General features: G+C 44.5%; 3 protein-coding genes across 4 annotated transcripts; 2 read left to right on the top strand and 1 right to left on the bottom strand.

Annotated features, from left to right (window-relative positions):
- Positions 1-3328: 3328 nt before the first annotated feature.
- LOC124693348 lies at positions 3329-7106 on the top strand. The gene is made up of 7 exons (XM_047226827.1): positions 3329-3670; positions 4152-4349; positions 4470-4742; positions 4874-4976; positions 5507-5625; positions 5818-5994; positions 6108-7106. Exons 1-7 carry the CDS (start codon positions 3344-3346, stop codon positions 6927-6929), a joined length of 2019 nt encoding a protein of 672 aa, XP_047082783.1. The 5' UTR covers positions 3329-3343; the 3' UTR covers positions 6930-7106.
- A 435-nt stretch (positions 7107-7541) lies between these two features.
- LOC124693347 (ATP-dependent DNA helicase Q-like 3) lies at positions 7542-12331 on the bottom strand. 2 transcript variants are annotated; one of them, XM_047226826.1, is made up of 19 exons: positions 12175-12331; positions 11919-12026; positions 11793-11800; positions 11612-11695; positions 11232-11372; positions 11091-11125; positions 10871-10954; positions 10659-10747; positions 10216-10368; positions 10035-10131; positions 9778-9781; positions 9540-9689; positions 9379-9471; positions 9234-9299; positions 9034-9161; positions 8854-8945; positions 8621-8751; positions 8388-8497; positions 7542-8248 (listed from the first exon to the last, which is right to left on the bottom strand). In XM_047226826.1, exons 1-19 carry the CDS (start codon positions 12323-12325, stop codon positions 7720-7722), a joined length of 2253 nt encoding a protein of 750 aa, XP_047082782.1. In that variant the 5' UTR covers positions 12326-12331; the 3' UTR covers positions 7542-7719. The 2 variants fall into 2 exon arrangements, with proteins under 2 accessions (XP_047082782.1, XP_047082781.1); XM_047226825.1 differs by having other exon boundaries at positions 8854-8913; positions 9034-9166; positions 12175-12327.
- An 8358-nt stretch (positions 12332-20689) lies between these two features.
- LOC124688653 (probable polygalacturonase) lies at positions 20690-23556 on the top strand. The gene is made up of 5 exons (XM_047222301.1): positions 20690-21091; positions 21575-21695; positions 22223-22471; positions 22646-22799; positions 22995-23556. The coding sequence occupies exons 1-5, from the start codon at positions 20690-20692 to the stop codon at positions 23518-23520; spliced, it is 1452 nt and encodes a 483-aa protein (XP_047078257.1). The 3' UTR covers positions 23521-23556.
- The last annotated feature ends 287 nt before the right edge of the window (positions 23557-23843 follow it).

Raw genomic sequence — 23843 nt, 5'->3', positions numbered from 1 at the left:
GAGTCAGTATCCGACTACGTCAAACGCTTCAGAATACGAAGAACACATGTTATAGTTTGGCGATAACGTCGTGGTACATGGCCAACTTAGTTTTCAGTGGATTAAAAACTCATCTCAGCGAGAAGCTGGAGGGGTTCAAGTTTGTGAGTGTCGGCCAGGTCCTAGAAAAAGCTCAGGTTAAAAGCCAGGCTAATGAACAAGGATATGTATTAGATGAGTCGACACCGGCTTAATGTGATTGACGCTATTGCCCACTCAAACGAAGATTCTGATGTGTACACTGCAGAGTTTGTTTGGCCTTTCTAAGGCCAAAACCTATATCTACGAAAATTTGAAGCATATTATTAAGAGTAGGAAGGATTAATTCAAATGTAAATTTGGTGTGCCAAATGCAATAGAATATTTGATGATGTGCCAAACGCAATAGACTCAAGGCTAGCCCGTTATGTCCCAGCTCTGTTAACCTTCTTCTGTGTGATATCGTCAAGAGCATCGTATCCTCTTCTCTTTTCATGTGGTGAGTCTTGCCACGAGCTTCGACGGCGGCGCGGGGACCGGTTGCCCTTTGGAGAGCGATCGGCTACCATTTCTTTCCTTGTTGTGCTTTGCATTCGAGAGAAACACGGTTCTTGCCATGTTTAAACCATGAAGTGCAGCACGGTAGGCGCTTGCACGCAGATCATATTTCGGAGGCTCAAAGGAAAGCAAGTATGTAGCAGCTGCTATCATGCCACCCTGAGGTGCTTTGGCGACTAAATCACCTAACACATCTTTTGTAAAGGCCAAAGTAAGGTCTTGAGACATCTCTTGCCAGTCACCGGCCTCCTCCAATGTGAGGTAACTTGAAAGTTTGACTAGACTCATCAGCAACCTTCCTTCGTTCATCGGGTGCTTTTCTTTTTCGTCCATCCGCTTCTTTGCAGCCACCAAATTCTTGTGCTCATCTTCCATCAGTTTCTGTTGACCAGAGAGGAGCAGATTGTAAGCAAGTAACTCATCTTCATTTTCTTCTCATGTGATAGGTTTTACGCTAGTAAAAGCTTCTTTGGCCCTCTCCCAAGCCGACGAGGGAAGGACATGGTCGGATCAAGCCCCCTTTTTGCCACTAGCGACTCCGCTGGGAGGAGCTTCCTTCGGGTCCTTGATCGTAGCTGCAGCAGGGATTTCAGTAGAAGTAACCATCGCACACTGAAAGTGTGTTGAACCGATGCTATGGTTGTCACCGCGGTTGTAGGTAGCACCGAAAAGATACATACAACCTTCTTTATTAATTCAGCAAAGGACGGACAAAGATCGTACATCAAAAAAATTGAATCATCCACACAACGCCTGGAGACCCACAATGGGTGAAGATATGCCAACATGCATGACCTTATGACTAGAAAACTGAAATTCCTCCATCAACTAGGATCGAACCGGAATTGTATTGTATACCTCGAGACACCCTCTAGGCGAAACTAGAGCGCTCATCTAGTTTATCAGACTCTTAGCGAGCACCTTATGTCCATGCTACATATGTCGCCACCGCCGAACAATTCTTCATGGTTAAGATCCGCATAAACTTTGGCGATCCTGGCGATGGCGCGAGACAACGCGTCATCCCTTCCCACGCAGCTCATCACGCGTCCTCCATCAAAACTCCGCAGCATCGCTCGTCATTTTGGAGCACATGTGGCCACTACACATGGGCAGTGGAAGTCTTCATTTCGATCACTTGGTGCATTTCCAGGCTATGATCTTTGTTTGCTGTTGCATTTGCTCCATCCATGATATCTCAAGTTTTACTAAATTTAGATGTATGTAGACCCGATTTAGTATATACATACATCAAAATTTTGATAAAATTGAGACATCCTTGTATGGACGGAGGAAGTACTACATGCACATATGTAAGTAAAGGGGGGAAAAATAGAGAGAACGGTTATACTAATAAGGAACATGTTAGGGTCACAGGTCCGGTCGTAAGAGCATCACCACCGGCGCCCCCGATAGCATTTTGGGGGCCGGCAGCGAAAATGGGCTCGCACCGGCGCGCCCCAAACGGCGCCGGCCAATTTTGGAGCCCAATAGAATAGCGATCAACCCCGTGCCGGCCCCTTTGCCAAGGGCGTGAATCGGGCGTGTCGGCATCTCGAGGAGGAACATCAACAGGCACCAGGCACCGTGAAGCCGGCGCAATGCTGCTTGAGTTGTATGAATAATTAAAGTACAAATATTTGTTAGATTGATTGATTGTATGAATAATTTAATTCTATTTGTGAATAAAATGTGATCGATATATTGTTTGAAAATATTGTAAAAAGAAAGAAAATTGGGGGCCGTCGTTTGGAAGGCGCCGGTGTGGAAACGACTTTCCCAAATGGAGGATGCAGTGCCCGGCGTCTCCCAAATAGAGGTGCCGGCGTCGGCATAGGCTACCGGTGGAGATGCTCTAACGTGCATGACGTTTTTCTAGCACGCCAGACCGAACCAGGTGCGAATGCAGGAAGTCCGGCTCGGTGGGCTGGCCCTGGCTGACTCCAGAAGTAGCAGGAGGGCCGCTTAGCCGCGAAGCAAACCAGAGCAGCAACCCTGTCTAGTCTACCTTCCTTCTTCCTGCCCTGCCCTGCCCTGCCCTGCTCAAACCCCACCGCAAAGAGAAAGGCAACCTAGTCCAACTCCAACGGCAACCGCTCCCCCGGAGAAAGCGAAAACCAAGAACCCATCCCCCGTTCGCCGCGGCCGCCGCCTCCTGCTCCCAGTCAGGCGCCCCCCTCCCAGAACCAGAACCCTACCGGATTCGGCTCCCAATCCAGTCGCCCGCCCGCCCGGCCCTCCGCTCGCCGTTCCAGGTAATCCGGTTGAGCTCCCTTCGTTTGTTTCCCCGAACCCGCCCTCGCTGTTCCCCCTCGAGATTCCGCGGCGATTGTATATAGGTTCTAATTTTGGGGGGCGGAAAGTTCGGCCGCTCCAGAGTTTGGCTGATAAGTTGCCTTCCGGATGGTACTGTAGTTAGTATCTCGATTGCGCTACTGTCTGCTTATGTTGCTGTTGTTTATAGGGCTGGCTGGGAGTAGCTAGGGTTTTCGATTGTTCCGCGGTCGCTGACTGCCTGCGCGCCGGATCAATTGCCCCTAACTGAAATAACTTCTCCTCTGTTTATCCTACCAGGTCTCGACTTCCTACGGCCCCAAGATCGCATCGCCAGCTCAAGAATCATCAGAGGTTAAATAGCACAACTCGCCCTCTGGCACCACTTTCAACAACTGGTCATTGGAGTGGAGGTTCTTACTGGCCTCACTACAAGCTACCGAGCAGAGGCCAGCAGCGGCGGCCAGACCTTTACAACCGCCTCGTCGGTGCGATGGCGACGGCGACGATGGCGACCGCGGCCGGCGCGGCGGCGCTGCTGTACTACACGCTGAACCGCCGGCTGCAGACCGAGAAGCTCGACAGCGGGGAGGACTCGGACGGCGGGAGCGGCAGGGACGCGGCGGCCAGCGGGGCGCTGCTGGAGTCATCGACCCCTAGCAGGAGCCGCGTGTCGCGGAGGGACGTGCGCGCCCCCGCCACCTGGCTCGAGACCATCTCCACGCTCTCGGAGACGCTGCGCTTCACCTACTCTGAGACACTCGGCAAGTGGCCCATCGGGGACCTTGCTTTCGGGATAAGCTTCCTACTCAGGAGACAGGTTGGTTCATCGTAACCTCGTCGCTGGTTTGTTCATAGTTGTTCATAAACATGCATAATTCGAGCACTTTCTGTCTGGTTAAATTTAACATTGAGTTGCCATGACGGAATTGAAGCAATCCATGTAGTTGATCTCATGACCTTATTAACAGCTTTCAGATTTTATTTTCGTTTGCATAATAGTTGAATGATATTTAATTGCCTATAATATCTGCTCAAGTTACATGAATCATACTTCTTGTTTCTAGTACAGAAATCGTTCCCTTAAACCATTACAAATTCCTACAAAATTCCTTCTGAAAATCCGTTGAACTGAACAGGCCCTACATGTATCATTTCACCGTTTAGAACTGTACACAATGCTATCTATGCAAATATTGGACAAGTTCTGCGCATTTCCTAACAGATTAACTCAGACCAAAATCTTAGAACAAATACCTGAACAAACTTCCTGACAGCATGACCTGTGGCATGTGTTTCAGGGAAACTTATCTATAGCGAGCATATATGCTGGAGATGATAGTGTGGAGCTCAAAGGAGCTCCAGTAGTTACTGAGTTGAAGTATCTTCTAAGTTTGTTGACACTGTGTTGGCACTTCTCCAAAAAGCCATTCCCGTTATTTCTGGAGACAATTGGCTATTCTGCGGAGGATGTTCTTATGCAAGAACCTAAAGCAGGAGTAAGTGAAATTTATATTTCATTTTTTATGGGGTAACCATTCTTACGCTAGTTTTCTATTCCTGCAGTTATTTGCAAGAAAAACTTCAATTGATAGGATTTTTTCTTGGGTTACTTGCAGATTTTGAAGCCAGCTTTCACCATTTTAATTGATAGAGACAGACAATGCATACTTCTACTAATTAGGGGAACCCACAGTATCAGAGATACCCTGACAGCTGCTACTGGTGCTGTGGTTCCATTCCATCATACAGTAGTCCAGGAAGGTGGTGTTAGCGACTTGGTTTTAGGGTATGCACATTTTGGGATGGTTGCAGCGGCTAGATGGATTGCAAAGCTTGCAGCTCCTTGTCTCACAGAAGCATTACATATGTATCCAGATTATAATATAAAGGTACTGTACACACTACACTTTACAGTGTCTTTATTTCGCAGCTCCTTTTCCCTGTATTCGGTGCTAGTAGTTGGGTTCTTCTATCATGGTTTTTAAAGCATCATGATTGATGTTGTTTGTGGCAAATCAAGGTTGTTGGACATTCACTTGGAGGTGGAACAGCAGCTCTCTTGACTTATGTCCTCAGGGAGCAGCAGGAGTTTGCCTCTGCTACTTGCGTGGCATTTGCTCCAGGTGTGCATGTTATGATGTTCTTCTCTCTGAATGTTAGAGACATGTGCATCCTTTTCCACTTCATTGGCCACCTGCTTTGTCAAGCATTACTTGCATATGTAATTTAGTCCTTAATCCTTACCCCTACAGGACAGTGAACTTCTCATATTTTCTACAGTTATGTTTATTATCTTTCAATGCTGGGTCCTGGATTGAATGAATACCAGATTTTTTGGGGGGCAACAAAAGTAGCCAGTGAACTATTTTTTAGTACTACCCATGGTGCCATTCATTGACCACCTATTATGATAGTGACAGAACAATTCATTGATTAGTAAGACATATGCTTAAGCTATCCTGAACATGGTACTGTTACACTAGACTCTCGGATATACCTTACTATGAGAATTGAGCTTTCTACCCTAGATTCCATACAAACCTTTGCTTCATGAAGCTAGACCTCTCCAATACAGTAGATATCTGTTTCAGACCTGGCTCTTGTCCTTTGAATAAGGAAGTGATTTAGTTCTTGTTGGATGCTCTATTTACAGCTGCTTGTATGACATGGGAGCTGGCTGAGTCAGGGGAGCATTTTATCACTACAGTCATCAATGGAGCTGATCTGGTGCCAACATTTTCAGCTGCAGCAGTAGATGATCTTCGTTCAGAGGTTCCTTACTTTTACTTCTTTTTTTGTAATGCCATAGCTGCTAATTCAATAGGACACCAACTCATCTACATGAACGAGATCTTTACAAGTATAGTGAGTTCCATTCTGGAAACAACATGAATGCATGTGAGTGTAGCAACACATTTGTTCCTTGCTTGATTTGTAATTAAAATCAACTTCCTTGTGTAACAGGTGACAGCATCTGCTTGGCTGAATGATCTCCGACACCAAATCGAGCAAACTAGAATCCTGAGCACTTTCTATCGGTCTGCATCTGCTCTGGGTTCACGGCTTCCTTCTATGGCAAATGCTAAAGCAAGAGTAGCTGGTGCTGGTGCCATCCTAAGACCTGTATCTACTGGGACACAGGTTACCTTTGCAGCTTCATCTTTTGTTTGCCCCCACAACTTCAATCTGTCATTTGATGAATCCACGAGCACTATGCATGACTAAAAATATTGGCAATATATTAATGTGCTCAGGTTGTAATGAGGCGAGCTCGCAGTGTAGCACAGGCAGCATGGACAAGACCAGGGCTACAACTATCCTCATGGGCGTGTATTGGGCCAAGGCGTCGAAATACTACTTCATCTACCTCAATTGTGACGTCAGAAGAAATAACAACTTCCACTACAAGTGGTCGCTCTGAAGCCACTTCACTTTTGTCTGAGACCACTGTGGAAACCACACAGATAGTTACATCTGAAACTTCACAGTATGCTGCATCAGAAGAGGTTCAGAGTTCCATTACAGCATCTGATGCTGTTAGCACCTTGGATGACAAGGTAGATAGTGACGGTGAGGACATCATCGATCACCATGTGGATGAGGACAGGATCAGCGATGTAGAGCTGTGGCAACAACTTGAAAATGAGTTGTACCGAAAAAGGGAAGAGGAGAATAACATAGTTGAAGATATGACTGAAAATAATATTGCTGAAGAGGTGGGTGGCACAGCTCAAGATGTCCTCAGTGAAACCAATGAGAAGGAGGTGCACAGATTTTACCCTCCCGGAAAAATTATGCACATAGTAACCTCCAGGAAATTAGCAGTCGTAGATGAGGAGATAGAAGCAGTCATAGATGAAGAGGAGAATGCCATTCATCATGATGAAGAGCCTATTATTCTTCCAGATGATACGACCGGGGAGTCAGAGACGAGCATAGGGATCTACTTGACACCGAGATCTTTGTATGGCAAGCTGAGGCTTTCGAAGATGATGATCAATGATCATTATATGCCGATATATAGAAGAAACATCGAGCAGTTGGTTGCCGAGCTTGAGAAGGACTTGGCTCTGTAGGTTATAGCCCTGACAATACGGCTTGCTAGCCCAAACCTGATACTCACACTTAGTTTCAACTGTTGTAAAAGCTGATGACATAGGGTATTAGTTCCGTATGTGTATCTAACATTACTGGAATAATATCAAAGTGTTTATCACAACTTCAATCTCTGAAAAGAAAATTCTTTATCACAACTTGAGACCCCACTGATGTGAACCACACCAGAGGCACTTTTCAGATCAGTGACGCCTCTTCCAGGCAGCAGGCCCTGGATGCGCTAGTGATCGGTACATTAGGGAGTACTTCTGTACTTGCCTAGGTTTCTTGGCCTGGTATCCTAATCCTCGCGTTCATGATATCTACATGGCGTTAAGCATTCCTTGCCTAGGTTTCTTGGTCTGGTATCCTAATCCTCGCGTTCATGATCTACATGGCGTTAAGCATCCCTAGCGGTATGCAAAGAGAACTAGAGAAGTTATGATGATCGTGGAGTAGACCTCAGCATCAAACCAACCCCTCTTCTTTACCAGGGAACTTGAGAATTCCCACTACTTCTGGCAGGCCAGGGCCCACCAAGAGTTAGCTTGAGTCGGTTGGTGTATCTTGAACAAAGAGAGGAGAACAGATTCTACACTGTTGCAATGCCCAGAGATACGTGTTGCAGAACAGTGTCATGTTCTCCATTTGAGAGGAAACGAATCACCGAAAAGCAGAAGTGCAGTGTTTGATTGCTGCATTACAAAATTGCATTCGCATTCCTACAGTGAATTAAGAGCAAGTTAGCATGTACTACAGAGAAATCATCACTCATGATTTCATCTTCTTGAATGTTGCTGTCGTTCCATCCTTGCTGATCACAGAGCTAGCTTTTCTAGGAATGCCGCGAGTCTGGCTCTCTTCTCTGGAAGAGCTGGTTGCACGGTCCCTTCCTTTTTGGCTCATGAATTCTCTGAATGATGGTATCTTGGGAAGTTCCATGGGACCGATTGCACTATCCCTTCTTGCTTCACTGACGAATTGTCCAGATGATGACATCCTGGAGCGCTCCATATTTTCAGTCGAAGCTGCAGTCTTCGCAGACTCATTAGAAGGCTGGGGTTCTCCTGCATTTTTACCCAAGCCATCTGGGGCGACGCAAGGGGAGCTGGAGGCTGCATCCTGATCGCTGGTCTGGCCAGTTAGGGCTTTGAGGCGATCATGAATCTGGTCAGAACTTGAAGATGCCAGCCACCGAACCGTGGCGGCTATCTGAGAGTTGTAGAACGTTTTCCCCACTTTCTGATACTTCTTGAAGGACTCTGCTTCAAGGTGTGTGGCAGAAGCCTCTTCGGTGATCCTGAAAGTGTGCACAATGTAGTAAGTAAATTTTAAAAAAAATATCTGTCACAGTATGAACTATGAAGGGATAAGTTTTGAAATGCCCAATTGTGAAACTATATTTCTAACTGTAGGAAGCTGGGAGCAGACAGACCTACCGTAGATTGCCAAGGCGCAGCTTTGCTTGTCCAAGGGAACCCAACAATCTTTTCCTGCTTGCATCTCTTAGAGCCTGAGATATGCTCTTCTTGTCACTAAGCTTGTCACCCTATTATATCACCAGTTGAAGTTTCTCACTACTTATAAAGCTTGATCAAGGGGTATGTTTACAACGTGAAAACAGGTTTACCAAATTCGCAAGAACCATAAAAAAAGGTAGCGGCTGAAGCACCTGCTGTTTAGGCGGGCCTTTGGCTTGAAAATAAGCATTTTCAGCACGCTCCAAGGCATCAAGTTTTGCTTCCAAACCTCTTTCCGATGAAAACTTTGACATGGCAATGTCGCTCACTACCTCATCATCATCTGCGATTCATCAATACCAGCCGCTATAATGCACTCCACTCTATGCAAATCTAACTGCGTAATATTATTGATGCGAAGAGGAAAAGAGAGTGATTATTCTACCATCAGAATCTGATATTTCTTCAGCTGATGCGCTTACATCATCTTCACGATTCCAAAATTCTGTGTCCAAGTGTTTCGGATTAGCTGATGAGCTGTTATGAAGATGAGAAGTTTTACTTCATAAGTAAATTGTTGAGAAAAACAAAAAAAAAGAATAAATGCACAGTGACCCCCACATACCTTTTGAATACTGGAGAGATCTTGTTAAAGCGGCAATTGGGCACACGACGAAGTTCCTCCAAACACGAGGACACTTGATTTGGGTGCTTGCAAGCATCACATGAGCGTTGGCATAAAGTTGGCTGTACCTGCTCCATTTTAAAAGATTAACATGCAATAACACAGCAGAAACACTAGCCAGTTTGGAATTAATGTTGTACCTTTTCTCCAAAGCTCTCAATGATCTTTTTTCGTCGACAGCTAGGACTTTCACAATATTCAACTATCTGTGCAAGGAGAGGCAAAATATAATTGAATGAAATATACTGCATGGTCCAATATACCAATACAATGTATGGTTATAACCTGACTAAAGTCGGCTAGGGCCTTCTGTGAAAGCTCAGTCGAAGAGGAAGACGGCTGTTGTTTTTTACTGCTGCTGTTTCTCAAAATAAATTCCTGTTAAACCACAGAAGCCTCAGTTTTGACGTCCAGAATGGCATACTGTATCATGTACACTTAATTACCATTCTCCTTCGGTCCTCTAATCCATAATATAAAACACTCTTGGAAGGCTGTTGGTCACGGCCAGCTCGTCCAGACTCCTGGTAGAAAGATTCCATCGACTTAGGCAAGTTGAAATGGCATACAATGCGGACATCTTGTCTATCAATACCCTGAAAAAAGATGAATAGCGGCAATCTATTAGCAAAGCACCACTGCAGAAAGAGTTGCGAAACATAATGCAAGTAGAGTATTACATACCATTCTGTGGAACAGTATACACATAACAATCCAAACGAAGCCCCAAACCCGAAAAGGCAATACACCAGAAAACAAAGTATGAATCTAGAGTTAAAATTAAAGTATAATATTGGTGTAAGCAAAGATAAACTATACTACAAACAGGAAGGTGCATAGATAAAGATAAAGATCTACTCTCGAATTCATGGACATGGAATCAGCATGTCATATGCCAGAAATGACCTTTACATTTACAAAGATGCAGAAAGAAGCTATACCCAAATGCCACAGTTGCAACAACAACTTGAGTTCTTGATGAAAGCCAGTCATCAAGAACAGCACTTCGCACCTTGCTATTCAAGCCAGCATGATAAGCTGATAAGGAGCAACAAATAACTCATGAGTGCTTCTGCACAACAGTCCTAATAGGTCTTGGACTTGTCATTAAGATTAACTTACCAGCACAAGAGATACCCTGCTCTGACAAATGCATAGTTAGATCATCACAAGCAGCACGCTCAAGACAATATATAATTGAGCAAACATTTCCACTGGACTTCAGTAAATTTGATATATCAGCATAAACATTGTCAAGAAGATCCTTGTAACGAACTGCAAAATTGGTTCATGATTAACAGTTAACACCTCAGCGAACAGAGCATAGAGGCAGACAACCAGGTAAAATAGGTATAGCGATCAATCAATAACAAGAGCCATGTGTTCTAGTCACTAGGAAACAAATAAACTGAAGAATAATGCATAGTCTTGGAGCAATGGCAATCATAGTTTCATGGAAAGGGCAAAAGAAAGACGTTGAAAGTGCAAAGGAAAATAACAGTGGGGATGCCAAGAAAACAAGGATTTCAGTCTTTGAAAATGATCAAGGAAGTCGAAAATAATACCTTCATAGAATATATTAGGTCGATTAAAAGAGGCTTTAAGAATTACTGGGTTTTGCAAGCACAATGATGATATCACATCGTTCTGGACTCTGGAGAAAAAAAAAGCTGAACAAATGAGACCATACTAAATATTATGATCAAGGGAGAGCACTTATTATGCAGAACTGTACTGAGGAATGCAGGTACTGATCATTAACAGGGTAATGTATTACTTTGGAACAGCAGTTGCAGTCAAAGCCAATATAGGGATATCTGGGAACTGCTTCCTCAATGATGAAATTTTGCGGTAGCTAGGTCTGCATTTCATAGAAACAACAGATTAAATATTACATAGAAAGGAGGAATGCTGCAATTCATTTTACCAATAAAACAATGAAAAGTTCAACAGGCTAAAGGCAAATAGTCAGATCAAACACAGGAACCAATGCACACCTGAAATCATGGCCCCAACTTGAAATACAATGAGCCTGTGGAGAGGGAGAAAAAATGGAAAAAAAGCACCACAAGTTTTTAGAAGAGATCTAGGAACAACATGATGTTACTGAAGGAGTAGAAGTGTTGTTTAATTTAGACCTCATCAATAGCAACAAGGCCAAGAAGGCCTCTGTTATAGAGCTTTGTTAGCTTTTCCTTGAACCCATATGTTGCAACTAACTCAGGAGTAACATACAGCAACTTTATAGAAGGATTGCCAGAATCGAGATCTTCATGTATCTGACGAAACAGCATATATTTCAAATTGCGAAGTAAAAAAACAAAGAGCTAGCATGCAGACGATGTTCATTTTGTAGATCCTAGAGATGGAGATCAAGTTCATTATTAAAAATATGAACTCCATTTCTAGGGGATTAATACGGCCTGAATATCGAGTGCACCACCTCAGCCAGTATGAATTTATAGGGTCAAGACGTCAGTCGCCACATTTAAAAGAACTGAGCATTTCTCTACGTTACCTTGTTTTTATTTTGGGTTGTTTGTGTCGAAGAGAGAAATTCAGCTGGAATCCCTTTACTTTTCAAGCTGGTAACCTGATTCTCCTGTAAATTTAATAAGCAGACCACCAGATGTTCAAAGGCATCACAAGATTCAGGGATAATAACAGAAAAAAAGAGGAGGCAGGATAATACAACATACCATCAGAGCTGACCAGTATATTTTACAACAAATCAACAAACTGTTAGTATAGCTCAAAAATTATGTACATACATTCATTCCAAGTACAGTAGATTTCGTGGAAGTACAGAATTTGGCTGAATTTACCTATTAAGGGTGAGATAACAAGAACAATGCCTGCCTTCACTAGAGCAGGGATCTGGTAGCACATGGACTTGCCACCTCCAGTCGGCATCAAACAGAAGCAATCCCTCCCTGCAAATTAGTTGTTGCACATATTAAACAGATTTCATAACGGCACAAAGGAATCAGCAGCAGACAATGAAGACCACGAACTTATCGACATTCCAAGTGGTAAACACAAAAGCAGAATCAGGGACAGGGACAGGGACAGGGAGAGGACCTGAAAGAACAGCCTCTATAGCCTCCAGTTGCCTTCCACGAAACTCTGAATACCCAAAATATTGCTTCAATACGTTCTCCAGGTCCTTTGGAGATTTCGGCCCGTGCCTCGAGCCTGCCGACCCGCCTTTCAGGGGGAGTGCCTTCTTCATTTTTGGCTGCAGCACTCAAAGCATTAGAACTGGTACACGAGTGTGGCATAACCATCTGGATTACTGCAATTGTGGTAGAATCGATATGACTACTATTTCATTTTTATTTTCGCGATTGATGATCACAACCATACCGCCACCTATTATATATCAACCCAGGGCTCACTCGCCAATCCACAAAGACAAATCGCGCAAAAGTAAGGTGAAAACTAAGCTTCTACCTAATCAATCCGCGCGAGTTGCGCCACTGCCAACCCAATCGGAACCGAGATGAATGGGGGAGGAATCGATAAGCAAAGCCCGGCCCGGATGGTTTCCCCAAGCGCGGCTGGAAACGAGGTCTTAGGGTTCGGGGAATGGAGGCGGAGATGGCGAGAGATGTACCTCCGGTGGGGAAGAGGCGGCGACGCGACGGAGCGGCGCCGGCACGGGCGGGGAGCGAGCGCGGCGGCGTGGCTCCCGCCTGACCTGAGCCTTTCAGAGCGGCGGGGCGGCTTGCAGAGCACACTACTTCCCTGGACCGTACCGTACGTGTTCACGACCTTGAACAATGGATTTGGATTCGAATCTCTGAAAATCCAGTTTGTTTGGGAAAATTGAAAAAAAAAAACTACCACAATTCATGACATTCTAACAAAAAAATATCACCGTTTACAATTCTTTTTTGCAGATAACCACCGGTATTTGTTAATTGCGTGACAAAAAAAACACGGATATGTTGTTACACACAATTAAACATTGTTTGTAACCAGTGGGATTCGCCGCAAGGGACGACATGGGATGAATATTTTCGTAGACTGAAATGGCCTATAAAAGCATCTTATATTTTAAAACAAAGAAAGTACTAATTTCATAGTATCCCAAAAGTTTTGTCGTGACGGAGTTTTGTTGGTAAGATAGAGAAGAATGGACAAGGTGTTTTTGAAACTAGGTGCTATGCTCCTAATTTTTGAAACACATATAAACAGATTTTAAGATATCAAAAAATTCTGGAAAAAATGTGGCACCTACATATCGTTGTTCTATGTGCTCGCAAAGTTGTTTTACCAAAATCTAATTTTTTGTGTCATATGTAGACAAAATTCGATGCAAAAAAGAAGCTCTTCACCGTATATTTCATTATCTTTTTTACACGGGACACACAAAAAATCGATTTTCCACGGAAATTGGTGTGCATGCATCGAATATCAATATGTACATGTGGAATTTTTGTTTAGATTTTTGACATTTTAAAATATTTTTCGATGGCGAGCATATGCACATTGCATCAAAATTGCATTTCCAGAGAAGAATGCCATTCCGAATACTCATGTGGATGGCGTATAGTAGCAAAATAGAAACAAAAGGTTTCCCGAATTGAATTGTAACATTATATTTCCATGTAAAAGTGATTATTGCCAACTTTGTGGTGAATCTCCATATGCAAATCACATATTTTTTCACTAGCGCTATATATCCTCTTATTAATTCAGCAGAAATTATATCTACTCTTCTACTTAGTTTTTGCATGGACATACAGATAAATTATTCCCATAGTTTTATCATGTGATTATTAAGATACTCTCATTTATACAAGTGACTATCATTGTATAAATGAACTATTGTTACAAGTAAGTATCATCGTATATAGTTCACAAGTTCAATAAAAATAAGTAGTTTAAATGTCTTTATCGAGATTCCGAATACCATGGGTCTGTTAAATGTACAGATTATTAAATTTCTATTGCATTGGTGTAATATTCTTCATACGAAATACTAGTATTTTTTAAATCTTTTATGTCAGACCAAGTGACGAAGTTTGATAGAGATTGTTGTGGGATCCAATAACACAAATCGTGCTGAGTAATTTTAAAATTTTAGCATAAATATTATAGATATATTTAACAAATTTTATTGAGTGGTGGTGGTGGGGGCTCCTGGCTATAGGAAGCTCCGCTACTGTGAACAAGAAGCTCTTGGTGTCTTGTCACTGTACGCCCCCCAAAATGTGTGGACTAGCCATGACTATCTTGTCACTTTCTCAATCTGAAGCACAAGTACTAGAGTTGTTACTTGTAAATGTTGTGCACCAAGTGGCATGCATAGTAATTTGCACCAAATATTTTTCTTCATATCTCGGGTTTCATCGGAGCGCGTCGGGTCAATCATCAAATCTTTCTCCGTATATCCTCTCTCTTAATAGCCAACTTTGTTTCGCGTCTTATTTCTTCATTTGACTCGGCAAATGAGTTCTCTCCAACAAATTCTAACGTGTAACTTTGATTTAGGCATGATGGGTTAACCGGTACATAGAGAGATATGCAAACATGGATCTAGGTTGAAAATGACATATCAATGTATTGGATCAACAACCGATTAGGCTATGCGCGCCAAACGAGCTAAAACATGATTCAAGATCATTGCAATTATGAGATATGTAAAAGGTGCTCTTTCGCTTTCAAAAAATCATGCGATGTTCGATCTTGTAGGTGCCTGCAACAGAACGGATGAAGATTCATAGGCGTGAAGGATACCTAGCTAAAACTTTTAGTAATGTTAAAATTTCAGCATAAATATTACAGATATTTTTAAGGAATTGTATTGAGGAGGGTGGGGAAGGGGGCAATGGCCCTCCCGACATAAGGCTCCATGGATTGATTGAATTCTCCTTGCCCCGACCCCTCGTCTTATTTTCCTACCGCCGGCTCACGAACCAACAAAAAAAGAAGAAAAAACCCATTACACCCGAATACCACTGTAGGTTGGTTTCGTTACCATATACTACGTATACGTTAGCGCAGCTGCTGCAAACCACAATTAGTTCCTTCATAATTAATTTTGCGTTCCATTCAACATATTTCTAGTCCGATTGCTATATCGCCAACTAATTAACACACACAGGCACACCAAAAAAGCCTCATCTTTAGTTGACACAAATTTGGTATAATTCACAAGAAGTAATGCTAATAACACTGAAACTAACTGCTTAGCTGATTGACCGTGACACTCGATCCAAATCATTCTTATCCATTCGGTTGGTAACACAAATTATGTCATCTACTAAGCCGAAAATTAAGACCAGGGTGATGGTTGATATTACGTACCATTTTGTTCCAATTCTTTAATTTCACCGCGCTCAACAACAACACATAGGCTCAACCTAGTTCAGGAAACAATAGTTCAGAGCTTACCATACGTCCGTAAGAGTATGTACAACATAAGATGCTTATAATTTTTTTTGTTAAGCACTAGCGTTTATTTATATAATAGAGAGGCTCAGTTAGATGTATGTCTAGTGTAAATAAGCACTAGTGTGTTTAGACAAAAACTAATTTATTTCACTAAAATATCTCGCTAAGCACCTTCAATTATAAATGCGCTTCCACTAGCTAAACGAGCCAAAATACGCATACACGCGCGCACGTATGCACCGATCGCAGCATAGGTAGGCAGGCACATCTCGATCGATGATCACATCACCCAAAGCTGAGGCGTCCATCCATGTACTCGATCTACTGTATCTAGCTAGCAGTGTCCGTTGTGTCCGTCAGCTTTACCCGCCTAACAAAGACGGGGTCACACGCACACGTCTCACCAAACGCAGCGGCCGGCGAGTCGAGGAGTCGCTGCGACGTCAGGTCCCAACTCCAACTAATCGTGACACGCACACACCTACACATAATATTATGCACCTTGTAGCCAAGCTCTAAGAACATCTTCATTGGGGCGATCCGTTCTATCCTATGCGGTTCGAATCAGTTCGCCGGACAGCCGGACAAACAACGTAAGCCGAATTGTGCAGACTGATCCATCTGTTCATCAAATTTAGACAACTGATGCGTCGAGTTGAACTACACGTGTCCTCCCGTGTCCTCATTTTGATCACCTTAGACCTTCCCGCCAGTGGTATAGAAGACATACAAAAGCAACTCCTCTGCCCAAATCCCTCGTCTGCCATCTCCGCCGCCACCCCCAAGCAGCGCTCCGTCTGCACTCTGGGTCGCTGTTACCGTCACCAGCTCTGAGCGAGTCGTGCATATGTCGAGTCATGTAGGAAACCAACCTAGCTAGTCTCATTTGATATTTGATTTAAGTTCTCTTGTTTGTGAAACTATGTGGTTGTGTGATTATGAACTATTCATATTTACGAACAATATTTAGTAATCTCTGTCACTTTATGGTACTCGCTTCGATATATATTACTTGATGTTAAAATAGATGTATCTACAACTAAAATGTATCTATATACATTGTTGGATAATTAGGCACAATTTCCATGATTAATTCCAGAATATAAAACATGATGGCAGCAACTAGTAACATGTGAAACTCAAACATACTAGATGCATTAATCAACATGAGTAGCAGCAGCGCAAACGGTACAACATCCATCGCTAAACAGATCGAGATATGTCGCACGTACCGATCTGGTGGAGGTGGCGGTGGAGGTGTAGCAGATGATGTCGCGGCAGTAACGTTGTTGATGACAATGTTGTTGACGACGGGGACGACGGGTCGAAGTAGACGGCGTTGAAGACGACGGTAGGCAGCACCGCCCGACTTAGACGGAAGGCGACCCGTGATGAAGAGCTTGAGCAGTCGCGCAGAGCGCTTCCCAAAAACCTAATTCGCCCTCTCCCGTACAGGATCGCAAGGACGAGTGGTTCCGGAGACCTGCTCTCCCGTTCGCCGATGCACGTCGGCGAGCGGGATGGAGTAGGCTACGATGGCGGCGCAAGCAGAGAGAGGTGGAAACCCTAACTCGTGTATTCAATATGATTCTGCGGTAGCCGGGCAAGAGATTATATAGGCTCGGGAAACCCTAGGCAACGTGGGCCACGCCCACGTCGCACGAACGTTTTGAGTCGGTTGCGTATAGCCCCGCGACGCGTCCGTCTAGGACTCCGTTCGTTTTCCCGAGCTGCAAAAAGTAAGGAAAGTCTCGGCTCGAGGCAATCCACTCACCACGAGCGCGACGTGCTCGCGTCGTGACGCGTCGTGACGCGTCGAGACGAGCGAGGAGGAGGAGGAGCGCGCGCGTGTAACACTCCTATTCTCACTCACTTACTAGTGGTGGAACAACCTACCTTATAAGGTGGTCTAACTTCCTCCCAACTTTCCATGTGAGACTAAACTTCCCACCTCTCGCCACTCCCTAGCGAGCTCCTACCAACTTGGGCTCAAACTCACAAGCGCTTCCACTATGCGGCTTTGAGATTTATAGGAAAATCTGAAATCTAGTATGGGCCACTAAGTGTAGGCCCAATATTTCAACATACATCTATATTAGCGTAAAGTAATATGAATCGGAGGAAGTAAATAAAATATATGATCACTAAATTCGAATGGCAATGGCCAACTGGCTAAGCTTGACCATGGCCTGCGCGGTTACAATGAATCACGCGATGTGCACACTAGCCTAGCTGGCCGGACCGTTATTCACAATTTATCCGCAGACTGATCCAAACATTTCAAAGTGAACTATTTAGATCTCCGTTTTAAGTCTCCCGCTACAGATGTCCTAACCATTAGGCGGCTCTATCTGCACACGAGAGGGCAGTGATCGATCTAGTCATCTAGCCAGCTAACATCTGACACTTCAACAAGAGGAAGACGAGGAGTGTGGCTTTTCTCTCTCGTGTCTTTTCTCAACGATATGGCCCCCAGGCCCCGTATCAGATAATGCCTGTTTTCCCCTTTTGCGGTGCATTATGGTCCTTAACTCAAATCACATTATTCGGAGGCCTTTGCTAGCTGTCTGATGTCGCTCCTTCATGTATGGTTTCCATTTGCTTTCCATTGTTCGTAAATGATTTTAAGCAGTTTATACATCTTCATGGAATTGTGTAAGTCCATCGTATGTGTGTTCGTCACGGCCACATGTATGTTCTCTAATCTCTAGCACGCACGGAATTCACACATGTTCAGCAAACGACAGATACAACGCTGAACGTCCCTCGAAGGATTGGGACTTCCGATCACCCGTCCTCCCAACGTCCGATCTACTAATCACACCCGTTCAATTATTTTAGAAGTGCTCGTATCCCCCTAAGCTAAACATAGACAGAGAAAACAAATCTCGTTCCCGTCGTTCTCATCTTCCATCCGCCCCTCAACCAACGCTTATCCGAGGACCACCGACAACCAGCCAACGAGCGCTTCGCCGTCCACCGCCGAAAGCGGTATGGTGATCCACTGCAGAACCGCCGACCTCGGCTAGTAGTAGCTCCACCTTCGCTTGCACTGTCGCCTCTGGGTGTTTGTAGTACCACCGCCCAATTGCCGGTACCAATGGCCAATTGCTAGTACCAACGCCCAATTGTCGGTACCAACGCCGCCGAGGCAGGAAGCAACACCAACCTCGGCTAGTAGCAACTCCACCTACCGCTCGCAGCATCTTGCAGCACCACCGCGACCCCAATCGCCGACCTTGGCTAGTAGCAACTCCACACCAGTGCATTTGCAAAGCACCGCCATCAATTCGGCGACATCATGGCCATGGTTGGTAGCAATTCCTACCGCCACCAAGCAACATCGCGCCTCATCAAATGGTAGCATCAACTAACTCCGCCGCCCTTCCCTTGAAGCACCACAACTCTTCGTCGGCAGCATCACCGCCGTGTTGTGGCAGCACAATGGTTCATCCTTGGCAGCACCTCCTTCACATCCCTTACTTGGCAGCCACCGACCACCGCACACGGAACGGCCAAGACCACTGACGAGCTTTGGTCCTCGCATCACTACATGCCCCTGTGTTGTCTGCGCCACGGGGCCTCGCGTGGCCTATTGTGGATAACTAGATGTGAGCTGGGGAGCAGCGGGATGACGAGGTGGCAGAGGCACTCCGATGAGAGAGGAACAAGTGATGGCGCGTCGGGTGAGAGAGAAAGGGGCGGAGTGCCGGTGGGAGATGCTCGTGGAGGAGAAAACATGGCGTTTGTTTGGAATAAAGAATAAAAGAAAGGATACACAAGGTTAGCCAGCCTAGGACATGCGGTGCATCAATGAAGAGGAGGACGGCGAGACCACGACCCCCGGGTGAAGGGAAGTGTTTTCCACTCGGATATCATATAGAGTTACAATCCGCATCGATAAATGTCGTTTCTAAGATTTGACCGCATGGCTCTCACAAAAACTTTTAGGGAAACAATTGTTGTCAATATGCATCAACTAGCCTCCCGCAGCCGATGTCCTTCCATAGTTCCATGTGTGGACTCTTCTCCCCTCAAGTGCATTCTTATCACCCCAATGATATCCCTCCTGTTTGCTCACAATCGTCTTTATATATAGATGATGGTCGAGAGGGTTTGTGTGTGTGGTCTAGAGGGCACGGATGGGCGATCACATGCTAGAGCTTGAATTCATGCCATCGAACTCCGGAGATGTGATGATTGCATCAAATGGGCATGTGGTTGCCTAAATCTAGCCTCGTCAAGGCACCAAGCCTGTTGGGTTCATCGTTTGTGAGTCTGAAACGGCAAGAGCCTCGATCAAACATTATTGGCAGAGAGGTCAATGAAACAAAGATTTTTATACATGTTGTATATGGTGTTTCTACATATTGCAAGTGTTATGGTGTTTGTTGTGCACACATGAACATCATGTTGCAAGATTCAAGAATACATATGAGGGATTGGATCTTATGTTGTAATTGTGTTTTTTTTTGGGTATTATGTTGTAAACAAACGAAACATCTTTCCATAGACGTGTCATTTTGAATGGTTGCAAGGAAGGTGGTGGGAAAATGGTACTACAAAAATGCTACAAAATGCCAAAAAAATGTTAAACGGGAATGGCGGTAAACCAAGATCCAGATTTAGCATTTCAGATAAATCTGCTGGTGGGGTAACCACCGAGCGAGGTGAAATTATGGCTCGACCTCCTTGTTTACGCCTAAAAATTGAGCGAAGAACAACGATTCATGTAGGAAGTTTCATCGAAGTGTAAAAGGGTGTAGTTGTCGCTAGGTGGTTGAAGGAACTGTTTGTAGTTTATACTTTCGAAATTTCTGGTACCACTCTTGAGATTTATGAACAGAGCCAAAAACATCGATAAACCTTCCACCGTTAGATCTAGATCAGACGATCTAGATGACGGTTCCCACCGTCTTCTTCCTTCTCGACAGCGTGCGCGATCACCCGCGACATGTGTACCTCCTCGCTTCCACCTCACTCAAACACACGCCGTTTCCCTCCTACTATAAACCAAACTCGGCACCAACCAACTCCCCATGGCGGAACCTCCCTCACCCCCCTCCCTTCCCCGCTCACCATCCCCCTCCACCTCCGCGGAATCCCAGCTCGCCGCGTCCCGCCCCACCGATTAAGCCCCGCCGCGCCGCGCGCCGTGCCCTAGATCGGGAGATCTCGCCTAGCCGCGCTCCTGATGGTGGAAACGTCGGGCGGGAGGTGGAGGCTCCACCTCCACGGCCAGCGCCGGAGCGCGGCGGCCTTCCTCGCGGCCAACAAGACCCTGCTCGCCGCCGTCTGGGTCGCCGGGTTCACGCTCGTCTTCCTCTGGCAGAGCGCCTCCATGTTCGCCGGGGGCGGGCTCCTCGCGCCGCCGCCGCGCCTGCGCCCGAACGCCTACAACCTCACGGACTTCGGCGGCGTCGGGGACGGGCGGGCTGTGAACACCCGGGCCTTCGAGCGCGCCGTCGAGGCCATCGCGGACCGCGGAGGAGGGCAGCTCAATGTGCCGCCCGGGCGGTGGCTCACCGGCCCGTTCAACCTCACCAGCCACATGACCCTCTTCCTCGCCGAGGGCGCGGAGATCCTTGCCATCACGGTGAGATTGCTCGCGAGTAATGTGGTTGTTTTTTTTTACCATTTGATTGAAACCATTAAACCATGTGGTTGTAGAACTGGAGCAATGTGGTTGATTTCTTACCATTTCGAAACCATAAAACTGCAGTAGAATTGCTGCTGCGTGATGTCTTGCTAGGACTGATGACTGAAGTGGTGATAATAATGACTCAATGTTTACTGGGATTTTACCATTTTGAAAGGGGTGTGTAAATGTGCAATGTAGTTATTACCACTATGATTGTTCAATTCCGACTCTGTTAGTTTTCAGATTGGTAAAACATAGCTAAAAGCAAGAGCTTTGGTTGTCGTGTGTAGGATGCTTGGATTTGAATGTGTCTGTTCAGAGTTGAGTGGAATATGTTTAGCAGAACAAGGCTTCCATCTCTTTGTTTCTATAGTCTAGCATGGTACTATGCACGGATTTCAGATTACCAACTGTATGTTCTGATGTTCTTCTTGACAGGATGAGAAGCATTGGCCGCTGATGCCCGCACTGCCATCTTATGGGTATGGGAGGGAGCGGAAAGGACCCCGTTTCGGGAGTCTAATTCATGGACAGAATTTGAAAGATGTAGTCATTACAGGTTTGTTTTTTTATCTGATGAGTAAGCTGTCAACACCAGCTTATAAAGCTGTGTTGTCCAATCTACTACACCAGCTTATAGATTTATTGGTTAACTATGAAGCAACATCAGTGAGGAAAGTGCATGATCTGCATATTAAGCAATCTAGTGATAGTAACTCTGTACCAGCATGCCTGACCGAGTGAAATAATATATAGCAACTACTTGACCTGTTCTGGGCCTCTAGTCTGAATGCACTTGATTTCAGTATGCATGCATGGATTTCCCAACCATTCTTTACAAATAGAGCATTACATCCATACCTTGAACTGCATATTATGTAGTGATCTTGATTCTTGAAGTGCAATAATCGAGTTCACTGAAACAGCAGTACCTGCACTTTGGTGGTTTCACTATGCATTTATTTCTGATTTGTGTTACTATATTATTACTAAAACCGAACAATGATGATATTGCTATGATACTGCTTCATTGGATGATAGCTATCTAACTGTCGCTTCCTTTCTTCTTTCCACTCTGCTAAATAGGATACAATGGTAGCATAAATGGCCAGGGTGAAGTTTGGTGGTCGAGGCATCGCAGAAGAATGCTGAAGAACACAAGGCCTCCACTTGTGCAACTGATGTGGTCCAAGGACATTATTGTCGCAAATATAACATTGTTGAATTCACCTTTCTGGCACTTCCACCCATATGATTGCACAAATGTTACTGTTTCTAATGTTACAATCTTAGCTCCTATATCTGGTGCTCCAAACACGGATGGCATAGATCCAGGTATTCATCCTGCACCTATTTTTTTACTGACTTCCATTACATCATATGTTTCTTTGGAAACATATGGGCGTTATTTTACCATGTAGGAAGATTCTTATCTTAATGACAGAATTTGCTGATCAATAAACCATTGTAGGTATCTTCAGCTGACATATATTTATGTACACTTTGCAGACTCTTGTCAGGATGTCCTTATTGAGAATTGCTACATATCTGTTGGTGATGATGCAATAGCTATAAAGAGCGGGTGGGATCAATATGGGATTGCATATGGGCGGCCATCTTCTAACATTTTAATACGCAATGTGACAGTCCGTTCTTTGGTCAGGTATAAATTGCTTTGTCAACAATATGTATGTGCATTAGTCTTCTATTGCAAATCCGCTGCTCAAGACAGAGCAGTAGAGTAGAAGGTTTTACACCAGGATGAGTTTTCACATTCTTTTGTATAGAATGTGGAGTATTAGCTGGGGTATACTTTCCAAAAGTTGAGGCTTACGCTATACCTTTTGCCTCTGTGCAGTGCTGGAATTTCAATTGGCAGTGAGATGTCTGGTGGAGTTGCAAATGTTACAGTGGAGAATGTACGCATCTGGGATTCAAGGCGAGGTGTGAGAATAAAGACTGCCATAGGAAGAGGAGGCTACATCCGCAATATCTCCTACCGCAACATAACCTTTGACAATGTTCGTGCTGGGATTGTGATAAAGGTTGACTACAATGAGCATGCTGATGATGGGTATGACAGGAATGCCTTCCCAGACATCACAGGCATATCATTCAAAGACATACATGGGCAGGGTGTGCGGGTTCCTGTCCGTGCTCATGGCAGCAACACCATCCCTATCAAGGATATCACCTTTCAGGGTATGTCAGTAGGCATCAGCTACAAGAAGAAGCATATTTTCCAATGCTCCTACATAGAGGGGCGTGTTATTGGGTCAGTGTTTCCAAAACCATGCGAGAATTTGGACGTCTATAATGAGCATGGACAACTTGTGAAGCGTGCGGCAATGTTGAACAGCACAGAAGTTGACTATGATATATGATACACAAACAATATGTTGTAGCAGTTATAGTTTTTGGATAGTGTATTTTTTTTTTTATAGAACTGTAAATGCAGAGAGGATTCTCGTTTTCGTAGGTTTGTTTAAAGTGTCTTATTTGTGTCTCTACAATGATTTGACCTTCTGTTGTTAGAAAAGGTGGAAAGGAGCATTGTGATATAGATATTATAAGGTTTTGGCCTTAACTTTCTAGTCTATTGTGCTAGACTGTCTGATAAATTCTACCCCTATGTAACTACTGCAAGATCATGAAGGGTTTTACTTTCTTTAACCATAAAGTTTCTTTAATGTACTGTTGTACTCCC

This window comes from Lolium rigidum, chromosome 2 (genome assembly GCF_022539505.1).
Source record: "Lolium rigidum isolate FL_2022 chromosome 2, APGP_CSIRO_Lrig_0.1, whole genome shotgun sequence".
Classification (NCBI taxonomy): domain Eukaryota; kingdom Viridiplantae; phylum Streptophyta; class Magnoliopsida; order Poales; family Poaceae; genus Lolium; species Lolium rigidum.
This window is presented reverse-complemented; position numbering and strand designations above follow the sequence as displayed.